This window comes from Pan troglodytes, chromosome 23, assembly GCF_028858775.2.
Source record: "Pan troglodytes isolate AG18354 chromosome 23, NHGRI_mPanTro3-v2.0_pri, whole genome shotgun sequence".
Lineage (NCBI taxonomy): Eukaryota > Metazoa > Chordata > Mammalia > Primates > Hominidae > Pan > Pan troglodytes.
The window spans coordinates 48,392,368-48,419,272 of NC_086016.1; the positions used below are offsets into that span (position 1 = coordinate 48,392,368).

The following is a 26,905-nucleotide window of genomic DNA, read 5'->3' on the forward strand; positions in this document are numbered from 1 at the left end:
CGGAGTGCAGTGGAGGGCTGGGTGAGGAGCTCAGAGGGCACGCCAGCCTGACCTCCTGGGGTGCGCGGTGGGGGCGTGAGGAGTGGATGTCCCTGCCGAGGGGGCTGAGAGCTGAACGACTCAGAGCAGCTCCTTCGGCCGTAGCTGGAACCCCTGGCTCCAGGGGACAGGCACGGGGCCCACTTGGCTGACGTCTGTGGTTGGACTGGGTGGGGGTGGCGGCGAGGGGCTCGATTCAGGACACTTCACAAAGGCAGAGGGGCAGGTGGCTGGCATGGCGGTGGGGAGCTGTGGGGGCCAGGGACGGCCCGGATGCCGAGGGGAACCGCAGGAGAGGATGGGTCTAAAGAGGAAACAGGAGCTGTTAAAGCGGGGATGCCTGTCAGACAAATTCTTCACTCGTTGAAAGCTAACAGGTTGACCAACGGAATCACCTATGGTGCTGCCAGCCTCGGAGCTGCCTGTGAGGGGCAGGCCCCCCCACCGCCCCCCACCACCCCCACGTACCTGCATGCAGCCTCGGAATCCACGGCGCACAGAGACCTTGTCTTCAGAGGCGCCCCCGACCACCATGCTCCTTATCGTCAGCCCGGGAAGCATGCCCCCGATATCTGCCTTGTTCTGTGTGGAGAGAGGGGCCGGGGCTCTGGGGGCTGCATCCACCATCCTAGAAACGTCTCTCAGATGGGAAGGATACACTGGAAGTCTAAACAGTCACTTCAACAAACTCCACAGAGCCTGAGGACATCTGGGCCTCCAAAGAGAGAGCTGGGCCCAGCTGGACAGCGTGGCTGGCTGTGATGACCAGGGCGAGGGGACCAGTCCAGAGGATGGGTGTCCATGCCCCAGCCTAGCCGAGGCGGCCAGTGGGGTCAACGTGGGCAACTGTCCCGCCTCCGTCAAGGGCACAACACTAAACCAGCCACGCTGTGACAGAGAGCTTGGCGAGTCAGGAAGACTGCAGTGAACGGAAATCCGCTCACTCATTAACACTGTGGGAACCCAAGAGGGTCTCGGCTGAGATCCAGTCCCAGAAAGGCAGGTGCCTGGAACACACCTATTTACTCCCAGGTCTGTGTTGTAAGATGAGCCTTGGCTCCAAGAGCTCTTGGAGATCCCAGGTCGCCCCTTAAGTGTGTGGGCATTTCACAGACAACATCTTGGGTTACCTGCCTGCAAACTGTGGAAACCTAGTTTGGTTAAGTGTTCCGAACATTGTCTGGGATAACACCACCTGCCTGCCTGGGCAATGTGTGGCTCCCTGGTGTCTCACAGGCCTGTCCAGGACCTGGGTCTCACTGCTCTCCCAGTTTTGCTCCCCATCCATGCTCTGAGGGCACGGGCCCCAGCATTGCTACCTCAGTACCCTAAAGACACGGTGCTGAGCCTGCAGGCGTTGCTCAAGATGGCTTTGCTAAAAGAAACCACTGCTGAAGGCACCAACAGCATCATGATGAGAAATGCAGCTGGAGGAAGTCAGCTGCTGACTGCCGGGGGCGGGGCATCCGGATGAAGGAGGTGAGGAAGATGCCAGTGACCTCAGTACAGGGCAGAACAGAAGCCCACCTGCAGGGGCCCAGAAAGTGCCTCCCCAAATCCACAAGGTCTCCGGCGGGTCCTGGCACATCAAGGGGTCATTCTGTTTTTCCCTGGGCCGGAGGAAGGGTCTAACCCCAGAGGAGGTGCAGGTGCCAGCTCACCTGGTCCATCCCATAGTCCAAGGTCATGGTGACCAGGTGCTTCATCTCACTGTCCTCCTTAACATTCTTCAGCTCGATCAGCAGGTGGTGCCACTCCCCGTCGGTCACCCGCAACCCGGACAGCATCACGGACTCCACATCGGAGGGGCCGTGGGACACCTCAAACTGGAGGTAGTTGTTCAGGATCTGGAGCAGGGAGAGCCACACCGACTGATTGGTACAATGACAATGAAAGAGAAAATGTTTTGCAGTCACTTAAACAAGGAAGCTGTGAAAGGAGACTGATGATGTGGCACCAGATACAAGATAGGCTTAAAAATTAGGCAAAGTTGGCCAGGTGCGGTGGCTCAGGCCTGTAATCTCAGCACTTTGGGAGGCTGAGGTGGGTGGATCACCTGAACTCAAAAGTTCGTGACCAGCCTGGCCAACATGGTGAAACCCCATCTTTACTAAAAATACAAAAATTAGCTAGGTGTGGTGACAGGTGCCTGTAATCCTGGCTACTCAGAGGCTGAGGAAGGAGAACTGCTTGAACCTGGGAGGTGGAGGTTGCAGTGAGCTGAGATTGCAGCATTGCACTCCACACTGGGTGACAGAGCGAGACTTAGTCTCGAGAAAAAAAAAAAAAAAGTTAGGCAAAGTTGGCTGGGAGCAGTGGCTCAGGCCTTTAATCCCAGCACGTTGGGAGGCCACAGCAGGCGGATCACCTGAGGTCACGAGTTCAAGACCAGCCTGGCCAACATGGTGAAACCTGCCTCTACTAAAAATACTGAAATTAGCCAGGCATGGTGGCAGGCACCTGTAAGCCCGGCTACTCCGCAGGCTAAGGCAGCAGAATCGCTTGAACCTGGGAGTCTACTAGAGGTTGCAGTGAGCCGAGATCACGCCACTGCACTCCAGCCTGGAAGACAAGAGCGAGACTCTGTCTCAAAATAATAATCATAATTAGACAAAGTTGGCTGGGCGTGGTGGCTCACACCTGTAATTTCAGCACTTTGGGAAGCCAAGGCGGGCGGATTGCTTGAGGCCAGGAGGTCAAGGCCAGCCTGGCAAACATGGCAAAACCTCGTGTCTACTAAAAATACAAAAATTAGCTGGGCATGGTGGTGTGCTCCTGTAATCCCAGCTACTTGGGAGGCTGAGGTGGAAGGATCACTCAAGCCCAGGAGGCAGAGGTTGCAGTGAGCCTAGGTAGCACTACTGCACTTCGACTTGGGTGACAGAGTGAGAACCTGTCTCAAAAAAAAAAAGTATAGGCAAAGTTGTTCTTTGTTGCTGTTGCCTTTAACACTGATCAGAATTGCTTGTCTTATTCTACGGGAAAAAGGATCAATCGCTTCATGGAGATCAAGTAAGGGAAGGGCCAAGAACAAGCCCCATTAGGCTTTTAAGTACTGGGACCCAGCTCGATTCAGGTAACTACTGGGCTCCTATTTTTGGATGTAAACATTATACTTTATAAGACAAGATTTAATCCTCTGTGTTTAATTACATGTATGAAAAAAACAAAAATCAGCATTGCAACTGGCCTAAAACACTCATATTTTAAAATAAGGTAGGCCAAGGGCAGCGTGAAAATCTTAGATCTCCTAAGAAAGGACTTGGCAATTTGGACCACCTCTCCTCTTGAAATCACCTATGAACATGAGACAAAATATTAAAGAATGTCTGTTTGAAGGCACTGAAGTGGCTCCAGGCAAAACAGAGTTTCAGGCTCACGACCAAGGAAAAGACAGAATCTGCAAAACAGCGTGGCGTGTGCTTCCCTGCAAGGCCGTCAGGTGGTTCTGGAAGACACAGTGGAGGCTGAGCGTGCAGTCAGGTCACGGCTGCCAGGTACCTGAAACCCCTGCCCTCCTTGGCACTCTTCAGCCCTATCAGCAGGTGGTACGACGCTCCATCAGTCGCCTGTGACCTAGAGTCTCAAGATGCCTAAAAGCTTTCTAGGTTCATGGGGCTGGAGGATTAAAAACTGGGGTTCATGGACTGCCAAGGGTTGTTCCTTGGCTTCTGGTTGGAACCCTGAGGGGTTTACACTAACGATAAAAACGAAAAAGAGCCACCTTTGCAGGACTGGAAGCCCAGCTTTGAACCACCTCAGTCTGTGACTGCATTAAACTCTGTGACTTTGGGAGACCAAGGCGGGTGGATCACCTGAGGTCAGGAGTTTGAGACCAGCCTGACCAACAAGGTGAAACCCCATCTCTACTAAAAATACAAAAAATTAGCTGGGCGTGGTGGCAGGTGCCTGTAGTTCCAGCTGCTTGGGAGGCTGAGACAGGAGAATTGCTTGAACTCGGGAGGCGGAGGTAGCAGTGAACCGAGATCATGCCACTGCACTCCAGCCTGGGCGAAGGAGCGAGACTCCGTCTCAAAAACACACCAACAAAAAAGTCTGTGACTGCATTCAAGTGCTCTGGGAGGGCAAGTGCTCCTAGTGGTTGCCAGAAGCAAACATGGAAGATAATGACATTCCCATCATCCCCATTCTAGTTTCTCTTTTTCTTTTCTTTTCTTTTTTTTTTTTTTTTTTTTTTGAGACAGTTTCACTCTTGTTGCCCAGGCTGGAGTGCAATGGCACAATCTCAGCTCACTGTAAACTCCACCCCCCCAGGTTCAAGTGATTCTCCTGCCTCAGCCTCCCGAGTAGCTGGGATTACAGGCACCCACCACCACACCCAGCTAATTTTTTGTATTTTTAGTAGAGACGGGGCTTCTCCATGTTGGTAAGGCTGGTCTCGAACTCCTGACCTCAGGTGATCTGCCTGTCTTGGCCTCCCAAAGTGCTGGGATTACAGGCATGAGCCACTGCACCTGGCCCCCATTCTAGTTTCAAATGCTCTCTAGTTTTTCAATAAAATGTCTAGCACTCAATAAAAAATAGCCAAGTATACGAGGATATAAGGTAATATGCTTGAAAACCAAGAGAAGCAAGGCAGAGTGGCAACAGACCACAGATTCATCAGACACAGACTCAAAAATAACACTGGGAACCACAAAACTTTCAAGGAAACAGACTCAGTGAGACAATTAGACTTACTTCTGGGTGTAGGTGTTACAGAGATAAGGGTCAAACGGCCATGTTTAAGTACATGTAAGAAGAATCAGAAAACAAGGTTGTAACTAACCTAAGATGCTCATATTTAAAGATAACTTCAAAAAATAGCCTAGATTTTAGAAAAACAACTATTAGCACACTGCTTATATTATACCTGAAATATAAGGATACAGAAAATGTTGAAAGTAAAAGGATAGAAAAAAATACATCATATAAATACCAACCAAAAGACAAATGGTATAGCTACGTTAATATGAGACAAAGTAGACTTAAGGCAAAAGTCCTCACTACAGAAAAAGAGGAATTTCATAATGATAACCAAGTCAATTTGCTGGGAAGATAAATCAGCTCTAAATTTGTATGCACCCAATAACCTGGCCTCAAAATCTATATAGCAAAAATCAAGATTACTAAGAGAAGTAATAGATAAATCTACAGTCAAGGTAGATTTGTAACTAACTTCTCTCAGTAAGTGAGGAGACAAAGGCAAAAAAACAATAATTAAAACCAATAGGCTGGCGCGGTGGCTCACACCTGTAATCCCAGCACTTTGGGAGGCTGAGGCGGGTGGATCACGAGGTCAGGAGATCGAGGCCATCCTGGCTAACACGGTGAAACCCCGTGTCTACTAAAAATACAAAAAAAAAAAAAAAAAAATAGCCAGGCGTGGTAGTGGGCGCCTGTAGTCCCAGCTATTTGGGAGGCTGAGGCAGGAGAATGGCATGAACCCAGGAGGTGGAGCTTGCAGTGAGACGAGATCAAGCCACTGCACTCCAGCCTGGGCGACAGAGCAAGACTCTGTCACACACACACAAAAAACAATAACGATATAGAATATTTGAATACCACGATTAACAAATTTAACCTACTTGATGTATATAGAACAGTACAGATAACAACTGCAGAGCACACAGGGGCATGTGTACAAAACTGGCTAGAGGCCAGGCACGGTGGCTCACGACTCTAATCCCAATACTTTGGGAGGTGGAGGCAGATCACCTGAGGTCAGGGGATCGAGACCAGCATGGCCTACATGGTGAAACCCCGTCTCTACTAAAAATACAAACATTATCTGGATGTGGTGGCAGGCACCTATAATTCCCGCTACTAAGGAGGCTGAGGCAAGGGAATCACTTGAACCCGGGAGGTGGAGGCTGCAGTGAGCTGAGATTGCACCACTGCACTCCAGCCTGGTGACAGAGTGAAATTCCGTCTCAAACAAAAAAAAAAAGGAAAAAAGAAAAAAAAAACTGACTAGATCTGGGCTGTAAACCACATTTCAAAGCTCTGAAACCACATGGTATACATTCTTTGACCTGCAATTATGCTAAAAACAATACCAAAATGATTTACTAGAAAATGCTACATGAGGCTGGGCGCAGTGGCTCACACCTGAAATACCAGCACTTTGGGAGATCGAGGGGGGTGGGTCACCTGAGGTCAGGAGTTGGAGACCAGCCTGGCCAACATGGTGAAAACCTGTCTCTACTAAAAATACAAAAATTAGCTGGGCGTGGTGGCACACACCTGTAATCTCAGCTACTCGGGAGGCTGAGGTAGGAGAATCCCTTGAACCTGGGAGACAGAGGTTGCAGTGAGCAGAGTTCACGCCACTGCACTCCAACCTGGGAGACAGAGTGAGACTCCATTTCAAAAAAAAAAGAAAAAGAAAAAAGAAAAGAAAACGCTACATGCTTGCTAACCTAGAAATCTACTTCTAAATATCACATCAGTCTAAGATAAATTCATGAGAGAAAATAGGATACAGGTTTTAACTGGCTGTAAAGATTATGTAACTAAAACTGTATTTTGCTTTTTGGTCTCTATTGATAGTTTGGGTTTTTGGTGGGCGGGGGGGCACAAAAAAAACAAAACAGATGCACACCTGGCTAATTTTTGTATTTTTAGTAGAAACAAGGTTTCTCCATGATGGCCAGGCTGGTCTTGAACTCCTGACCTCAGGTGATCCACCTGCCTTGGCCTTCCAAAGTGGTGGGATTACATCCATGAGCCACTGTACCTGGCCTGATAGTTATTTTAAGAAGATAACTTTTCACCTTTTTCTATTTTGTCTTTTTTTTGAGACAGAGTTTCGCTCTTGTTACCCAGGCTGGAGTGCAGTGGTATAACCTTGGCTCACTGCAACCTCTGCCTCCTGGGTTCAAGTGATTCTCCTGCCTCAGCCTCCGGAGTAGCTGGGATTACAGGTATGCACCACCACACCCAGTTAATTTTTGTATTTTTAGCAGAGATGGCGTTTCCCCATGTTGGCCATGCTGGTCTCAAACTCCTGACCTCAGGTGATCCACCCGCCTCAGTCTCCCAAAGTGCTGGGATTACAGGCATGAGCCACTGCGCCCAGCCTCCATTTTGTTTTCTTTTGTTCTATAGAAGTCAGCTTATTAATTTCCTTTGCTTGGCCGTGCACAGTGGCTCATGCCTGTAATCCCAGCACTTTGGGAGGCCGAGGCGGGTGGATCACGAGGTCAGGAGACCGAGACCATCCTGGCTAACCCGGTGAAACCCTGTCTCTACTAAAAATACAAAAAATTAGCCAGGCGTCGTGGCAGGCGCCTGTAGCCCCAGCTACTCGGGAGGCTGAGGCAGGAGAATGGCGTGAACCTGGGAGGCGGAGCTTGCAGTGAGCCGAGATCATGCCACTGCACTCCAGCCTGGGCGACAGAGCGAGACTCCGTCTCAAAAAAAAAAAAAAAAAAAAAAATTCCTTTGCCATCTCTTGCATTGTTCTTGCTTGAAGAACTCGAAAGTGAGCAGATCAGTGATAAAAGTGACGTTATATCTACAAACAAAAGTGATATCCACAGGATGAACCTGTTTTATGGGAGGTAACTGAGAGTGTGTCCCCGGCTCTCAGTCAGAGAGGCATTCAGCAATCTCAAGGTTATCCCACCTGACAAGGTGGGTGGATTTTGGGTGCCCGAGAGCAATTATCCAAATTGCTTGGGCTGTGGGATTACAATGGAGTCTTCTTTGTCCCACCACAGTGGCAGGGGCACAGGAGACATCCTTTGAGGGACAGCCAAACTGCTGCTTTACAGAGCTCACAGGCCGACGGGAGGCCTGCAAGCTGATAATGGCAAGGAGAAATCCCCCAGAACCTTCGGTAACGTGTGGCTGACCGGCCTCTGCGAGCTGCCCTGGGGGCCTTCTGGGTGCCCAGTGGGGTCTGCAGCATCCCCTCAAGGCCACCCCTCCAGCCACCCAGACTTCCACAGGGAGGGCTGGCTGTAGTCCCTGGCAAAATTCCTAATTTTGGGATGAGCCCTCCATGATGTAATTACACAAACAGCACCGGAGTCTGTGGCTTCCAGCACCATTCCTACTGAAAGCGCGCTTTTTTCCTACAGAGACCCCACTGCCAAATGACAACTTGCAAGCTCCAGTTCATCACCTGCATCCAACAGCCAATTTAATTTGTTCAGACAGTGAAACCACCACACAGAAAATACCATCCCCAGGCAGCACCGCACTTGCCAAGTTTTGGCCTGGAGCAAGCTTCTGGGGCTGCCTGGGAGACTCATGAAATTACAGGTTTAACAAGGGCCCACAGGCCAGCTGTAATCATCCCTGGCGCACACCACACCTTCCAGGCAATCCGAGAGGTCTGTGCTGGAAAATGCTCCCGAGCTGTGATGGGGAGGAACAGGAGGCTCCCTGTCCAGGCCTGAGCCCCTGCCCCAGCCTCGACCCATCTCCTGAGCCCTCGCTGATCTGCTGAGGGACTGACCTCCACCAGCCTGCTGGGAGCACTCTCGGTCCTGCCCCCGCCACCCTCCAACCAGGCACTCATGATGGGGAGGGCATGTGCTGGGCAGTCCCTCTGTCCACCTGCCAACCCTCATGCCAATCTTGGCTATACAGAACTGTTTCTAGATGGGCTGTCCTTAGGAGTGACAGAGAAGGGCCTGTGGCCGTCCCAGGAACCTGGGCAGTAAAAGAACCATAGGGTCCCGAGTGAAGAGCCTCTATGCCTCAGTTTCCCGTGTGTGGAACGAGAGCTTGGAGCAGGCACTCCGTAAAATCCATCTCACCTCTCACCATCTGACCTCAGCCCAGCTTCCCCTGATGCGGGATGGTGTCCAGGACACACTGGGCAGCACAAGAAGGCCCAGAGCCCAACGGAGCAAAGGCAATAAGGCATGGCCCCGCCACGGCACACAGCTGATGGCGGAGGACACGCAGCCCAGACGCCGCTTCGGGAGGGACTTCCTGACCACAGGAGCCTGGGGGGGGGGTCATCCTGGGAGAACAGGGTGAGTGTTCCCGTGTAGCCGACCCCAAGGCAGGAGAGGAGGCTAACCTAAGGGCAGCATCTCTGTGCGCTGAAGGGAGGTCAGGAGGGAGCCCCAGGCTCACTCTGGTTGGAGATAATGAACAACCAGAAGGAAGTCAGTGCTGCTCTGATACCGTGTGCACCCAGGTCTCATCACATGCGTGCACACACATACACATACAGCCACATGCACACAGACATGCACAAATGTGCACGCATGGAGAGATGCACATACACAGACTGACATGCACACACACTTGCACGGAGATATGCGCACACACACACATACAAACTTGGAGAAAAGCATAAGAGTCACATCTGTAATCCCAGCACTTTGGGAAGCTGAGGCGAGTGGATCACCTGAGGTCAGGAGTTCGAGACCAGCCTGGTCAACATAGCAAAACCCTCTCTCTACTAAAAATACAACAAATTTAGCCAGGTGTGGTGGTGAGCTCCTGTAATCCCAACTACACTGGAGGCTGAGGCAGGAGAATCGCTTGAACCTGGGAGGCAGAAGTTGCAGTGAGCTGAGGTTACGCCGTCGCACTCCAGCCTGGGCAACAAGAGCAAAACTTTATCTCAAAAAAAACAAAAAACAAAAAACCTAGGATGAAGGAAGGAATAACTCAGTTATGAATCTGTCAAATCAAGACAGAGCGCCCTGCTCAGGCACGGCTCCCACAGGCCACTCCCATGCCAGGGGATGAGAATTAGGCCTAAGGAGAGACATAAAGGGAGCTTTTTAGGAGGGAGAATTGCCCAGTGAGTTTTCAGAGCTAGACGCTGATCAGAAAGGGTCACAGCAGCTGGGTTTACAGGAGAGCGCCCGTGCCCCGCCATCACTACAGATGGGAATGACCTTCAGATGCACAGGCAGAGGGGCAAGAGGGCAAGCCGAGGGCCGGGCACCCTCCCGGGGAGGCTCCCCATGGCTGCCTCATGCGGCAGAGGGGGTGGCAGAAGGGCAGCCCGATGACAGAAGACAGGGCTCATAACTGTTTCTCAAACAAAGTGTCTATGGAGCATGGAAGATGCGAGCAGAAACCGTGTGGCGCAGAAAACCGGAGGAAAGAGTGCATTCGAATCACCTTCTAAAAGCTGTTCGGAATTTTTATCCAACAAATAAACTTTTGTTTCAAATAAACGAAACAGTAAAGATCAATAAGACAGAGAAAACAGGCAGACAGCGACAGAGCGGGGCTTTAGGCATTTCTGGGCTGAGGCATCTCAAGCTCCCAGAGAAAGTAGACGTTCATTGGTGCCAACCACCACCTGGCTATGGCTTTGTGAGACGGAGTCTCAGTCTTGTCGTCCAGACTGGAGTGTAGTGACACGTTCTCGGGTCACTGCAACCTCCGCCTTCCAGATTCAAGTGATTCCCCTGCCTCAGCCTCCCAGGTAGCTGGGGTTACAGGCCCCCACCACCACGCCTGGCTAATTTTTTTTGTATTTTTAGTAGAGATGGGGTTTCACCATGTTGGCCAGGCTGGTCTCGAACTTCTGACCTCAGGTGATCCACCCGCCTCCGCCACCCAAAGTGTTGGGATTACAGGCATGAGCCACCACCCCGGCCTGCACCTGGCTGCAGCTTTAACTGGTGAGGCCCACTGTTTCCGCCTGAAGTCTCGGCACCTCCCTCAGTTCTGCAATGCCCATGCTCCAGCCAAACCCTCAGGCTAGAGGGAGACCAGAACTGCCGCTGAGCTCTGCTGGGCCCCAGGGTTGGCCCAGCCCCATGCTCCCTCGCTCTGTCTCCGCCTCCCAGAGGAAAGAAAGGGCTGATATTCCCTCTCCTCCTCTTCGGAGAACCCCAGGGGCGGGCGCCGGAGGAAGGGCGAGTAGCAGGTGCCCGAGTGTGCACCAGGAAGCCCAGCGCCTGGGTCCCTCCCTCGGGCACCCACCTAGCAGGTGCCTTGGTGGCACAGGGCCCCAGTCACCTGGAGGCGAAAGCTGGTGGGTCCGCCACTGGTGGCCTCCATCAGAACGCTGTCCTCCTTCCGGGTCCGGAACATGAGCCCCAGGTACCAGGGCACAGAGATGATGACGTTCAGGTCACTCCAGGACACGACGCTCTCACCACTGAAGAGCTGGGGGTGAGGCATGGCTGCGGACACAGGCCCAGGGACCTCAGGTGTCTCCCGAAATCACAGGGCCGCGGACTTGGCTGCAGGGGTGGGGGATGGGCCTGCAGGCTAGGCCTGGGCCTTTTTCACTTTAACACTAAGATGGGTCTGAGCCTCCCCTCTGTGACACATCCAGCCCTCACAGTCAGTCACGTGGGCTCCAGAGAAGCGCACCCTGGGACGTGAGCCTCCTTCCTGGGAAGCATGAAGATCTGCAGGCTCCCAGCCACAGATGGGCACGGCAAGGGACTCTCAGGCTTGACAGGAGGCAGACGGGGGCGGGTTCAGGATCCCTGGGCTCAGTGGCTGGGGTGCTGGGGCTGGGCTCTGCCGGCCCAGCCTACCTGTCCCACCCCACACCTGAGGGACTGGGGACCCCAGAAGCAGGAGCAGGGGCTCTGCAGAGGACAGTCTCTTGGAGAGGGCAGTGTGAGTCCACAGTAAATGCAGCATATGCCACCAGAGGCTGGATGGGAAGCCCCCTCACGGTGGTCCCGGGCACATCAAGGAGCAATGCCTCCCAAGCCGCCGCGACCGGGGGACTGGACGACGCCGGCCACTCACCTTGCTCACAGTTCTTCCCGCCGAATCGGAGTGGACACTCACACAGATACATATTCCACCTGTTGACACAGGTGCCTCCATTCTGACACCGCCTCCCATCGCAGAAGTTCCTCCGAGCAGCGCAGCCTGGCAACACAGAGCGTGCGGCAGAGCCTGACTCGGAGGAACCGCCCAGGGTCCCCGGCGCCAGACGTGGCATGGGAAATCAGGATGGAATGGACCCGGGGCTGGACGGAAGTCAGACCAGGTCCGAACGCCCCTGGCAATGGCAGGAACATGGGAACTAAGAAGGTGCTGAACGCACTGACCACATTTGGAGACGCTGGGACTCCAGGCCATCACGGCAGCCGGCCCGGTCACCTGGTGACACAGGTGCAAGACCCCAGGATCACGTGTGCCTCGGGTTAGCTGGCTGGGGCACTGCGCCTCGGGTTAGCTGCCTGGGCCAGCAGTGCCAAGGCAACCCCAAACTGCAGATGCAGGAACTGCGGAGATGCGCATCTCCAGCCTGGACCCCGGGTTCCACCCCAGGAGCTGCCCACCGCTGCACACATACATTTCTAAGAAAAACACGGCTCCCCAGGGATCTGCAAGCAGTGACCTCTGTGTGGCTGCCGACGTCCAGCCAGGTGCCACTGCGGCAGCTCCGACGCCCTGATGGCCACCCGTACCTTCCCGGGTGCCATTGTTGGCGATGAATCCAGCCATGTCCACATTTTTGCCGTCGACTGACAGGTTCCGCATGCAGCCCACGAACTGCCGGTTGTGCACTGGGAAGTCTTCTGGCAGGTTGGGGACACCCCCCAGGAGTAGAGGGCCGGTCAGATCCAGGGACCTGGGGAGGTAAAGCCATCTTCTGTGACGTCAGGGCGGGGAGAGGCGGCCACGGCGGGCTGGGCTCCGCAGTTGCCTCTGTGTAGCCTCTGCCACCATAACTACTTCAGAAACCAAGCAGACAGGTGGGGAGAGGCCAGAGTCAGAGGGGGCTCCTGTGTCTGGTGCCGCCACTGGCTCCGCACGCCTCTCTGTGCCTCCGTTTGCTCACACTTGCGTTCAGTCCTGACGATCTGGGTGTTTCACGCTCACCAGTGACCACCAAGCCCCGCCCACCCAGGCTGGTCCACACCGAGACAGGATGTGAGCGCAGGGAGCACAGGTCAAGGCCAGCAGGGACTATACTTTACTCTGGCCTCTGAGACCTTCCAGGAAAAGGAAGGGACTTGAAGGGAGGCCAGAAGAAAATGAGAACCCAGCACTTTGGGAGGCTGAGGCGGGCAGATCACGAGGTCAAGAGATCGAGACCATCCTGGCCAACAGGATGGTCTCTACTAAAAATACAAAAATTAGCTGGGTGTGGTTGGTGGTGCACGCTTGTAGTCCCAGCTACTCGGGAGGCTGTGGCAGGAGGATGGCTTGAGCCCAGGAGGTCAAGGCTTCAGTGAGCTAGGATCGTGCCACTGCACTCCAGCCTGGGCAACAGAGCGAGACCCCATCTCAGAAAAAAACAAAACAACAACAAAAAAAATAAGCCTCTGGGACCAGCTGGCTGACACAGTGCTTCACTTAACAGAGTCCTGGAGTCCCAGGTACCAGAATTTGCAGGGACAAAGCCAGTGATCCATGGAGATGGGGCCGGAGACCGTCTCGGGGTCCGCAAGCCGGCCATCACAACCCTGGGGTCAGCCTGGCCACTCTTGACACATACTTAGGGAGACTTATTCTAGAAGGTCAGAGGGAAGGTGCCCCAACCATGGACAGGGAGTCTGACTCTAGCCTGGAATGAAGTCGCCAGGGCACTGCACCCAGAGTGCCTACGTGGGGCCCTGCCCTGGGAAGGCCGCAGGGTGAGCATGTTTGGGGGTATGGACCCCCAGGGCCTCCCCTCCTGGGATGCTCACTTCTTGGAGCCGGTCTGAGTGCCCTGGGCAGCGCAGCTGTAGTTCCCGATGTCCTTTCCAAAGCGCACAGCCATGGTGGTGTCACAATCATCCACCGTCACCACGGCCATCTTCTCCCCAGACGGCCCATGGGGCAGGCCCAGGTGGCCGATGTTGGGCTGTAAGAAGAGAAAGCACAGAAGGTGTCAGCGTCTTCTCCGCCAGTGCCCTCAGCAGGCGCACCTGTCACTCAGAGCGAGGAGGACATGGCACAGGGTGGGTGGCACGTAGACAAGGGATGAGGAGCCCCCGGCCTTTAGTTCCCCAAACTAGCTGTGCTGGGCTGCTCAATGCCCCCTCAAGTTCTGCTTCCCAGAATCTCAGAACGTGGCCTGGTCTGGACAAAGAGCTGGTGCTGATGGAATTAGCTAAGATGCGACATCCTGGAGTAGGCGGGCCCTGATCCAAGATGACTGGTGTTCTCTTAGGAGGACAGATGCTGAGACGCAAAGGCACACAGGGAGAAGCTGCGTGACCGTGGAGGCAGCTGCTGGAGCGGCTGTTTACAAGCCAAGGGCCACCTGGGCCGACAACAGCTAGGAAAAGGCAGGAAGGGTCCTCCCCTTCAGCCTTCGGAGGAGGCACGGCCCTACCCGCGCCTTGACTTATAGGCGCCAGACTGAGAGAGAATCATGTCTGTTGTTTGAGCCACCCTGTCCGTGGTACTTTGTGATGGTGGCCCCAGGAAATGAAGTTGCAGCCAACACCCAAGTCCCGGGGCCCCTCCTGTGAACACCCGCTTCTGCTCTTCTGGGGGTGTCCTCCTGACCACGGCGCCTGGCCAGGTTCGTGCTCCTGGAGTACAGACACCAGGAGGCCACTGCCCGGCCTGCAGACGGCCCCACATCTCCCCTCTAAGGCGTGGAACTCCCTCTCTGGGCCAGGATCGGGTACAAGAGTTCTTCTGGAATCAGTGACCTCGGGTGAAACCTTTCCCTTCTCCAAGAGACTATGGTTTGCCACCCGGGGACAAGCCCACTTTCCCCAGACAGCCCTCGCAGGTCTCAGCTCCTGGTCAGCCCCTCCCAGGACACGAAGCATATCCACCCAGCCAGCCTCAGACTCCCTTCCAGGAGGAAAAGCAGCACCCGCCCTACACAATCCATGCTGGCCACGGAACTTAAGCATGTGGGTCTCAAAGTTCCAGAAACACAGTTGGTGCCAGCTCCAACCGGGACAGGCAACAGAATGTCTTTCATCTGCACAACCTGGATAACAAGACCTACATCTCACGGGTGGCCGTGACGATGAGCCAGGAGATCGCCAGGCAAGTGCCACCATGCCCCACAATTGGCACACAATGCGCAGCAGAGCCTCCCCCTCCACCCCAGAGAGAACCTTCTCTTCCAGTCCCAGCAGGGTCCCTCCCACCACCCCTATAAAGGATGGGTTCGATGCCTCCTCCTGATAGTTCTGGGGTCAGTTTGAGTTTATAGCATGATACAATCTCATGCTTCTTTATAAAACGTGGAAATAGATCGTTGTAAAAATGTAGAATTTAATTAAATCATCCTCAGTGCCTTTTAATAGGAAAATAACAACCACATAGTTCATTCAAAAATAAATCTTCAGTTTTTAATAGGAACAAAGTATCTATTTTGATCAGGGAAACGAGGCTGAAAAGCAGGACACACAACTGGAAACAGGAGCTCAGCCAGATGGCCAAGTTGCATGACTTCAGGGAACCCTGGACACCCAGGCAGCATGCCCTGCCTGGAGTTGTGCAGTGGGCAGCCTGCACAACTGTATGTGGCCACCCCAGCTGAGGCTTCTCCTCCTCTTATCCAATCATCTAACGTGGGTGAGACCCATGACTGTACCTCAATTTCTTTTTGTGCAAGATAACGATTTACTATTAGAACACACATCCTCTCTGTGTTACAGGGATTGAGGATGATATCAACAGAGATACCTGAGTTTCCCACACGCCCTTCTCTGTAAATCCAAGGGAGGCTTCTACCATGACCCCTGGTATTCGAGTGCATGGATCACCTTTTTCATTTTTCTTTTACATCAGCTGATGAAATCACAAGGTCTGATAAGCTGTCTCCTTGAAGACTCCACTTTTGGTTAAGCAACAGGTAGGTGAGTGCATTAAAAATCATCTGTTTTCTCGCTCTGTAACGCGGCCCACTTTGGAAAACGCGCGGAAGTGCCCATTATGGGACGCTTAAATGTGAGATGCAATCCCAGGGAAAGGAGAAGCTCCCCTCACTGTGTGAGCCCCACCTTATCTTTACAACTTATAATTTACATTTTTGGGGCTGGGCGTGAGACTGCTGGAGGAAGGGCGTAAGTAGCATTTACACTGGGAAGGCTTTCATGACATTAAGCTGCTGTTTACAAAACTGCAGTTGCTGTAAACTGCTGCTGGTAATCAATGGCTCAGAGCTACGGATTCAAGCAAAAAACAGCAGGATAAAGAAAGCTGGAGGCAAAAGACAAAGCCAATGCAATCCACGCTTGTTTTTCGAGTGGCACTGACTCATGTGAGACACCCACTGCTAGGACACCTGACTTCAGTCTGGCCTTCGTGAATCAGAGCAGCAGGCACAGGGCGTTTAGGAAACGGTCTCTGATAGACAGCGCCCAGCATGTGCTGCTCGATTCTGACTCCCCGAGACACCCACCGGCGGCCACTGGGTCAAAAGTAACAGCACTTTTGGCGAAAGAGCCGAATGTTCTCAGGTGGAGAGCTGGAAGAACCAGCAGGAGGGCTGCACAGAGGAGCGGGGGAATCTGTGGGGTCTGAGGTCCCTGCTGCTCGGAGGAGAAATCACAGCATCCCGATGGCCCATCCCTCTCCTGTCACCCCTGAATAGGTGCTAAGTGAGGCCCTGGTTTAAAATGCCCGCCTCTCGGCGAGCGTGGGTTTAACGCGTAGGCTAACCGTCCACTCTCCCGCCTCTTGGTGACTGTGGGTTTAACACGCAGGCTAACCGTCCACTCTCCCGCCTCTTGGTGACTGTGGGTTTAACACGCAGGCTAACCGTCCACTCTCCCGCCTCTCGGCGAGTGTGGGTTTAACGCGCAGGCTAACCGTCCACTCTGCGGTTGAGGCCAGCAAGTGTCGCGGAGGCAGGGAGTGCATAGACACGGTGCTGTGGGTGACCTGAGACGCACAGACGGGGGTCCCCAAAGCATTAAACGCAGAACTACTACATGACCCAGCACCACCAGCCCCAGGCGTGTACCCAAAAGAACTGAAAACAGGAACTCAAAAACCAGTTCATGAGTGTTGACGGCATTGCTATTTACAACTCACAAGAAGTGGAAACCACCTAAATGTCCATCAGTAGATGAGTGGGCAAACTGTGGCCCATCCCTGCACCGGAATCCCAGCCACCGAAAGGCACGAAGCACTGATACACAACGGTGCGGGGGTCCCGGAACACATCATGCTCAGTGAAAGCAGCCAGACACGAAAGGCCATGCACCGCACGACTCCATTCCTACACGATGTCCAGGACAGGCACATCCACAGACACAGAGCACACAGATGTTGCCAGGAGCTCAGGGAGGAGGATGGGGGGTGACTGCTAATGGTATGGGGTGATGAAAATACTTCTTTTGAGATGGAATCTCGCTCTGTCACCCAGGCTGGAGTGCCGTGGCATGATCTCGGCTCACTGCAACCTCCGCCTCCCAGGTTCAAGCGATTCTCCTGCCTCAGCCTCCCAAGTAGCTGGGACTACAGGTGCCCATCACCACACCTGGCTAATTTTTGTATTTTTAGTAGAGATGGGGTTTCACCATGTTGGCCAGGCTGGTCTCGAACTCCTGACCTCAAGTGATCCACCCGCCTCGGCCTCCCAAAGTGCTGGGATTACAGGCATGAGCCACCGCACCATCCAGCCTGGGTGATGAAAATATTTTATTATTTTTTAAAAAGTTACTATTGGTCAACTGATGGCATGAAAACATTTTAGATCTCAATAGAAGTGGTGTGGAACAATACTCTGAATATACTAGAAGCCCCTTTAAAGCTTAATTTTATGCTATGTGAACTTCACCTCAATAAGGAAAAAATTAAAAAAAAAAAAGATTCCTGGGTGGGCATCCCCCCCTTCACCAGCCCCCTGCCACTCTCCACCTGAAGAACTTTTGGGAAGATCCTTCCAATTTTTCCCTGACATGGAGAGAAAATGCATTATTTGGCCTTCCTGCCAGGTGGCTATGAGTGATAAAACGCAGTCAGAGAGGTGAACATTCTCCAGGAGGGGTCGAGAGGCGCGTGGACAATTACACAGGCTGCTTGAATGGGGATAAGTGAAGACAACAGCAGATGTGTGTGATCTGGGCTCAGATCATCCATTTTTGTCAAAGGAAGACAAAGTGCGTCTCCGCTGAAAGGCCGGCGTGGAGCACGAGGCGGCGGCAGAGAAAAGACTACGTGGTGGTAACAGCTCCAGACTGTGGGGTGGCGCGTCCGCCTCTGAGTTTTACACAGAGAAAGCAGCTCAAGCAGCTTCCGCAGGGCACTGGCGTGTGGTGTCCGGCCGGGAAAAGCACTTGGTGGCTTGGCTGGGTCACAGCTGATGATGAATGGTACAGGTTGCGGGCGGGCGGATAAGGAATGAGACAGACGAACCGCCTCCTCACATTTCTAAGAGGAATTTTTAAAGTTTGCCACATATTTATACAAAAGAAAAAGACAGCGTGGGAATGAAGGGGGCCACAGGATCGTATCTGAGTTTTTTCTCAATTCTTGTGTTGGAAGGCGCCAGGCAAAGGATGAGCCAAGGCCAGCACGGTGGAGGCCCCAGCGCCCCGGCACCTGCCCTTCCAGGGCTCAGCTGGGTACTGCGCAGCAGCTGGCCAGGCCCAGAGGACCCCCCCAACCCCTGCACCAACACCCCTTGCAGGAAAGGCCTCAATTCCCAGGCCTCGCTTCCAGGACGTAAAGCTCAGTAGCTGGACCTGGTCACTCAGGCCGAGCAAGGCAGGCAGCGCACACAGTGACTGGAGACAGCAGGGGCTGCCCACGGTGCCTCTACACCCCTTGGCAGACAACCCTGGCCAGCACAGGCTCCCTGGGGCAGGCGGAAACAGAGCCAGCAAGGAAAGGCCACATGCTCACTCCTGCAGCCACCTGAGAAAAAAACTACAGTGCCGCTGAGCACTGCAAGGAGTGGCCCAGAAGCGCTAAGCTGTGCAGATCCGGATTCCCGCTCCAGGAGTCATCCCTGGGGTCCAGCCTCTTCTTATTTTCCTTCAAGGTATTTTTTTTCCCTGTGTGCAGGCCCTCCCCCTTGGCTTCCACTCAGCCGCTCTACGCAGTGCTGGGAGTTTTTGTGTGCGCACAAAAGCGTTTGGTCCTTACGAAGTGCTCACATTTCTCCAGCCTTTTAACCTGCCGCAGACGATTCTGCATTGGGAGGTCGGTGGGGGTACGGTTTCAATGCTGGGGAAGGTAGCAGGGGAAGGCGGTGTGGGGGTGGGAGGGGCACGTCTTAGGAAATGAATGAATTCATGTTCTGTGTCAGAAATGATTAACCAACGTTCATATCAAAGAATTCACAGATGGCTGGACCTCAGGAATGTCTGTAGAGTCAAACTGCAGCGCTGAACGTTCCATGCTGTCATTTCTCAAGATGACAAGGTTCAGGCCTGTCTGGCCGACAAATGCCCCAGGAAATGTGGGCAAGACCCCGTGCCAGTTCTGGCACGGAGACGACAAGCTCTCCCTCGGAGGCAGCCACTGCAGTTCTCCGAAGCTGCTTGGGAAAGTGGTGGGAAGGGTCACGAGGAGCAAATTCACGCAGATGCACACAACCTTCCAGAATTCAAACTGGACTCCCAGGAGCCTCGGACAGGACTTTGCCAGAATGCAAACCTCAGACCAAGCTGCTACTTCCTGGTGGTCCCAATACCCCTAGGCAGGTAACAGGACCCTGTTCTGCCAGGTAGCCACCCTCTACACAGGGGCTGCCGGCTGCTTTTGATGACCTGGCTCGAAGGGTGCGGTATCCCCCCAGGGCTGTGAGCAGCAAACCATCTGGAAGCCCAACTGAGCCACTGGGCCACCGGGTGGGGAGGGCAGCTCCACACTATCCCAGGTTGTAAGGGGAACTCAAGTTCCTCTGCCCAACTCTGGCTGAGGGGGACAGGTGCTCCTGAATCCCTCACCTGCCAGGAACCTGGGGCAGAAGACATACTCTATGAGCCTAGGCAGACTCTTCTAGAAAGTGGGTAAGTGCATAGCTGCTATCTCTAGGGCTGTTTGGGAATGAAATGAAAGGACGGATCTGAGCAGTGCAGTGTCTGAGCTGGCGTGGCTGATATTACTATCATCCTCATTCTCAACTCAGGGTCCAGCTGGGCGGGCCCAAGGCCGGCGGGGGGCTCACAGGACAGCAGTGTCCACAGCATCCAACGAACATCACCTCCTTAAAGCCAAGGGTCCATATCCTGCCCCTACTTGGGAAAGTCACATGACTTCCCTGCATGCCAGGACTTGGCTGTACAACTGGGGGTAAAAATAGCATCTTCCTCGTGGGACACATGAATGACATGTGTGAAGTGCTTGCAGCCATGCCTGCTATTGTTATTTCTTGAAAAGATGTGAAGAAAAGCAAAATAACGTGCAAGTGGTTTTCTCAAGTTTTGCTGTTTTAATACTTCCCTATATTAAAATAACATAATACAGGGGCTGAACGCAGTGGCTCACGCCTGTAATCCCAGCACTTTGGGAGGCCGAGGTGGGCGGATCACTTGCAGTCAGGAGTTTGCGACCAGCCTGGCCAACAAGGTGAAACCCCATCTCTACTGAAAAAATACCAAAAAAATTAGCCAGGCATGGTGGTGGGGGCCTGTAATCCCAGCTACTTGGGTGGCTGAGGTGGAAAATCGCTTGAACCCGGGAGACGGAGGTTGCAGTGGGCCGAGACTGTGCAACTGCACTCCAGCCTGGGCGACAGAGCAAGATTCCGCCTCAAAATAAATAAATTAATTAAAATAAAATATAACATAAAATCATAAAGTTGATTTTTACATCTTTAAAGAAAAAAGCAGCAAGTAAGCAACTCGTGCAATTAGCCTCTCCGCTGAAACCGCAGGCTCTTCTCCAGGAGCTAAGACGCAAAGCCACCTGCAGCTTGGAGTTCGGGCACTGGCCCGCCATTTCCTCCATTTATTCAACTATCCAAGAAAGTAACGCACGGTGCTATTAGGCTTATTGTGGGAGCATTAGAAAAGTTTTCAACAAAGGTCAGAACCAACTGGTCACCTAGAGATTCTTAAAGAAATCACACAAAGCCTTTTATTTCTCAGGCAAGGGGGTCTAACCCATTTCCCCGATGATTCTGGCCAAAGACAAAAGTGAGGAGCTCTGTGCTTTCCTGATGGACGTATACAGTACATTTGGAAACACAAGAACCGTGGGTCCAGAGGCAGGAGTCCCCTGGGCATGCGTGCTCAGCACTGGACGGAGATAAGCTCCTCCTACAGAGCTCCATGATCCCCGTGGTAGTTAATTTTGTTCTGGAAATGATCCAGCAGGGCACCGTGCCAGCCCCCACTGAGCCAGACCCTGGACCAAAGCCCCCAGTTCCATGGGAGGAAGCCAGGGCCATCTCAGCCCTGCTCCTTTGGGGCTCAGCCATCGGGACCAGGTCACCTCTGCGGCCAGGCTACTCCCCCAGGTGTTTTGGGAGCCTGGGAATTATATGGGGATTTGCTCAGAGGGGGGTCTTCTTGCCAATGACAAATGAAGGGCCAAAATGCAGTGAGATACAGCGCCTTCTTGGAAATCAACACGTTCCTTCTCTTGGGGATTTTATAGGCAAAAAGTTGCTTGGTACAACCTGAGGGACCCTCAAGCACCCAACAAGAAGCTCACTCATGTTCCTCTATGGGTGGGAGGCATCTCAATCCGAATGCTACTCCCAGCTAGAGAAATCCTGACAAGCGGGACAAGGAGGAACGCACACTTCCGAGCTGCAGCCTCCCGGGGCCTCCTCCACACGGGCACCGGGACAGAGTGCCTGGGATGGGGCCTCCGAGCTCAGCCCCCACAACACAGTAGCCTGAGTGTCCCGGGAAAAACAGGAGAAAGCTTCAGGAAGGATGGCAGGTGAGCTACAGCTCCCTCGAAAATGACTTTTCTGAGCAAGCAGAAAAAGCTTACCAGAAATGTGTACACTCACCCACTCACACTCACGTGTGTACACTCACCCACACTCGTGCATACTCAAACCCACACGTGCACACTCACCACTCACACTCAAATGCGCCCTCACCCATGCACATGCACTCATACTCGTGCACATTTACCCACGCTCACGTGCATACCCGCATTCACACCCACATGTGCACTCCCACACGTGCCTTCACTCACATTCATGTGCACTTATTCATACGCTCACACGTACACTTACCCAAACTCATGCACACTCAACCCACGCACACATGCACGCACCCTTATGTACACTCACCCACAATCATGTGCATACTCAAACCCACGTGCACTTACCCACACTCACACTCAAATGTGCACTCACCCACACGTGCGCTCATACTTGTGCACACCTACCCACACTCGTGCATACTCATCCACATTCACACTCACATATACACTCACCCACTCAAATGTGCCCTCACCCACACGTGCACTCATTCATACTCACATGTGCACACCTACCCACACTCGTACATACTCACATTCACACCCACATATGCTCACCCACTCAAATGTGCACTCACCCACACACGTGCACTCATATATGCACACTCAGCCACTCATGTGCACTCACATGTGCACTCATATGCACTCACCCACTCACGTATGCACTCACGTGTGCACACGTGGACACACCCACTCACGTCATTCATACTTGCATGTGCACACACAGATATACTAGCACACACTTGTGTGCACACATGCTCACCCATACTCGTGGTCATGCTTGCACAATATACTCACCTGTGCACACTCACCTTGCGCACAGTCTTGCACACTAACACACGCTCATACAAAGTCACGGCCTGCTCCTGTAAAGACCTAATAGTCCCCTCTCTGTCCTCGATCTGGGCCCGCAGGACCCCCTTCCTTAGTCCCCCTGCCTCCTCTTGCCCTGATGACCTTTCTGACCAGTCTCCCTCCCTCCTGGCCTGCAGGCCACTAAGGGATGACATGCTCAGTATCTGTGTGATAAGGTGAAGGTGGGGAGAGGGCTGAATTGGGGGACAGAGCATGGAAGCGCCTGGAAAAGACAGGGAGAAGGTGGGGGCCGGGGATGGTCACGGCAGGAAAACGCGACAGCCCTGGGATGGCACGTCCCAGAGCAGCGGATACACGGGTGGGTGAGAGATGCTGGGTCCATGGCTCCGCCTAAACCCAGCCCTCCCATCATATACTCTGTGCCTCAGTTTCCTCATCTGTGAAACAGCAACAGCACCTCCTCCTCCAGTAGCTAACATGAGGATCACGTGGGGGACACACATGAGCCTGGCACAAGACAGGACATCAGCCAGTACACTTCAGCCACCACCACCCTCCCTGCCGAGGTGCTGGGGGGGCAGAGGCGGGAAAGGCCAGGAGCCCAGAGAGGGGAGGGAGGCAGCCGTGGCACAGTGCATCTCAGAGCCCCAGCAGTGAGGGGTTGGGTGGGGTGGGAAGGATGGGGGTGAGACAGAGGCTGCTGGAGGACAGTGGCTATGATGCCAGACAGGAAGCAACCTCAGCCGGGCGTGAAACTGAGGGCTGCTCCAGCCCTGGGGCGACTTTCCATAACAGGGTTCTGTAACACAAAGGCCCAGGGTGGGGCGGCGCTTGCCTCCGGGAATCACCACGTTTCCATAGCAGGTGACTTTCTACCACCTGACCAGGCCCGTGTTTGGGAACGGAAACCAAGTGACTTATCTGTCACATCACACAGCAGCAGCGGGGCAGCCCCCACCTGCCACAGCGCCTGCAGGCAGGGCCCTGCACCACCTTTCTGGCAGAGCTCGCTAGCCACCTGAAGACCCCTCTGTCGGCTTCTATGCCCCCATCACTTGGGCTCAAGGAGGCAGGAACATCCTGAGTCCGAGATGCAGGGTAAGTAAAGGCAGTGGCCGCCGACTTCACCACCTGACGGGAGCACGTGCAGACTGCCTTCGCAGAGGCCCCACTAGTGGATTTGACAGAACACCTGCTGGGGCTGGAGAAGCCAGAAAAGCTCATGAAGGGCGTGACCTTTCACGCAGCCACGGAACACCTGGGGAGCATCCCCATCCCCTCCTCTTAAACACAGAACTTCCTGTGAGACAGAAGCAAAGCCAACAAGGCCCTGAGGGCAAAATTACCAGCCTGCGTGGCCGCCTCCTTTATCATAAGGATTTTACATACTTTGCAAGGCTTAATTAACTTTGTAAAAGTTTAGCTTCTTTATCTTACATATTCTGTATATCCAATTATCTTTTTGTTTATTTTTTTATTTTATTTTTGAGACAGAGTCTCACTCTGTCGCCCAGGCTAGAGTGCAGTGGCACGGTCTTGGCTCACTGCAACCTCTACCTCCCAGGTTCAAGAGATTCTCCTGCCTCAGCCTCCCGAGTAGCTGAGATTATGGGCACCTGCCACCACGCCCGGCTAATTTTTTTGTATATTTTTAGTAGAGATGGGGTTTTTGCCAGGTTGGCCAGGCTGGTTTTGAACTCCTGACTTCAAGTGATCTGCCTGCCTCGGCCTCCCAAAGTGCTAGGATTACAGGCGTGAGCCACCGTGCCTGGCCCTCAAATGATTTTTTTAAACAGAATATTTAAAAGAAAAAAACAGGGCCGGGCGCAGTGGCTCACACCTGTAATCCCAGCACTTTGGGAGGCCAAGGGGGGCGGATCACAAGGTCAGGTGATTGAGACCATCCTGGCTAACACGGTGAAACCCCATCTCTACTAAAAAAATAATAATAATAAAAATAAATAAATAAATAAAAATTAGCCGGGCATGGTGGTGGGCGCCTGTAGTCCCAGCTACTCAGGAGACTGAGGCAGGAGAATGGTGTGAACCCAGGAGGTGGAGCTTGCAGTGAGCTGAGATCACGCCACTGCACTCCAGCCTGGGCAACAGAGCGAGACTCCATCTCAAAAAAAAAAAAAACAAAAAAACAAAAAAAAAAAAAATGGCTCATAGTCCCATGACCCAGATAACTGCTATATTGTTTTTTTAAATACAAAGAACTCAAGTGCATGTAAGAAGGCACAGAAGGGCATAAAAGGAACACGAAATCCACCTCACTTTGCATCCTTCTTCCCATTGGTATCCACCTTTGCTATAAGGGCCGCGATGATGCCTCCTGCACTGTACGTCTGGCCTCTGCAATGCCACCTCCTGCTCTTGCCACCAATGGTCCATGTCTCTACCTAGAGGCTGGGCTTGGCCACATGACCTGGGCAACAGGACATCAGGGCACAAGGACACGAGATAAGGCCTGGAAAGCACCGTGCACTGGGACTCGCCCTCTCTGGCTGCTAGGAACCCCCTGCCACCAAGTGAACAGCCAGGGTGGCCTGCTGGAAGATGAGAAGCCCCAGCTGCCATGGCTAACGGCCAGGTCATATGAGTGAGGCCTTCACACAGCCCTGGCTGAATCGCATAGACCAGAAGAACCAGCAGCCAAACCACTGCATCACCAGGAATAATAAATATCTGATCAAGACTCCATGCTGGCCAGGCGCGGTGGCTCACGCCTGTAATCCCAGCACTTTGGGAGGCCGAGGGGGGCAGATCACCTGAGGTCAGGAGTTCAAGACCAGCCTCAACATGGAGAAACCCCGTCTCTACTAAAAATACAAAATTAGCCGGGCGTAGTGGTGCAGGCCTGTAATCCCACCTACTCAGGAGGCTGAGGCAGGAGAATTGCTTGAACCTGGGAGGCAGAGGTTGCGGTGAGCCGAGATCGCACCTTTACACTCCAGCCTGGGCAACAGGAGCGAAACTTCGTCTCAGAAAAAAAAAAAAAAAAAAAGACTCCATGCTTTAGGCAGTTTATGATCTTGAAAAAGCTATCCGATGAGCACTATTAACAAGTATGGGCCGGGTGCAGTGGCTCACACCTACAATCCAGCACTTTGGGAGGCCGAGGCAGGTGGATCACCTGAGGTCAGGAGTTCGAGACCAGCCTGGCCAACATGGTGAAATCCCATCTCTACTAAAAATACCAAAATTAGCCAGGCGTGGTGGTGGGCACCTGTAATCCCAGCTACTTGGGAGGCTGAGGGCAGGAGAATGGCTTGAACCCAGGAGGCGGAGGTTGCAGTGAGCCGAGATTGTGCCAGCCTGGGTGACAGAGTGAGACTGCATCTCAAAACAAACAAAGAAAAAAAACACAAGTTTGTTGTTTTGGAGAGCATAGGGTTATCCTTCAGAAAAACATATGTATATACCAGCAAATATTGTAAATCTTAAAAAAAATTTTTTTTTTAAGACAAGAGTCTCACTCTTTCGCCCAGGTTGGAGTGCAGTGGTACAATCATGGCTTACAGCAGCCTCGACCTTCCAGGCCCAAGTAATCCTCCCACCTCAGCCTCCCAAGCAGCTGGGACCACAGGCACATGCACCACATACCTGGCTAATGTTTTTTTTTACTTTGTATTTTGAAGAGATGTATTCTCCCTATGTTGCCCAGGCTGATCTTGAACTCCTGGGCTCAAGCAATCCTCCCACCTTAGCCACCCAAAGTGCTGGGGTTACAGGCGTGAGCCACCACACCTGGCCTAAAAGTTATTTTGATGAAACTTTCTATTTTGAGACAATTTTAGATGTACATGCAATTGTAAAACAATAATACAGAGATATCCCATGTACCCCTTACGGTTTCCATCCATGGAAACACCCTGCAAAAAGATAGTATAATATCAAACCCAGGTACAAACACTGACACAGTCCAGACAGAACGTTCCATCACTGCAAGGACCCTGCCTGTGTCCTATCATAGCCACACCCACTTCCCTCCTGTCCCCAGCCCAATCCCAGGCAACCACTACTCTGTTTTCCATTGTTATTCTGTCGTATTAAGAATGTCATAAATGCCAGGTGCAGTGGCTTATGCCTGTAATCCCAACACTTTGGAAGCCCGAGATGGGTGGATTACTTGAGGTCAGGAGTTCAAAACCAGCCTGACCAACATGGTGAAACCCCTTCTCTACTAAAAATACAAAATTAGCCGAGCATGGTGGTGTGTGCCTGCAATCTCAGCTACTTGGGAGCCTGAGGCAGGAGAATCACTTGAACCCAGGATGTGGAGGTT

At 53.0% G+C, this 26,905-nt stretch overlaps 1 protein-coding gene across 3 annotated transcripts in view; it reads right to left on the reverse strand.

Moving 5' to 3' along the window:
- CELSR1 (cadherin EGF LAG seven-pass G-type receptor 1) overlaps positions 1–26,905 on the reverse strand; it is a 180,624-nt gene that overhangs the window by 37,923 nt on the left and 115,796 nt on the right. For all 3 annotated transcript variants that reach the window (XM_024352868.2, XM_024352869.3, XM_024352870.3), the window contains exons 6-11: positions 13,638–13,795; positions 12,411–12,574; positions 11,740–11,865; positions 10,990–11,156; positions 1,701–1,886; positions 508–621 (exon numbers count right to left, since the gene is read on the reverse strand). In XM_024352868.2, coding sequence (XP_024208636.2) covers positions 508–621; positions 1,701–1,886; positions 10,990–11,156; positions 11,740–11,865; positions 12,411–12,574; positions 13,638–13,795 — 915 coding nt within the window. The remainder of the gene's footprint in view (positions 1–507; positions 622–1,700; positions 1,887–10,989; positions 11,157–11,739; positions 11,866–12,410; positions 12,575–13,637; positions 13,796–26,905) is intronic.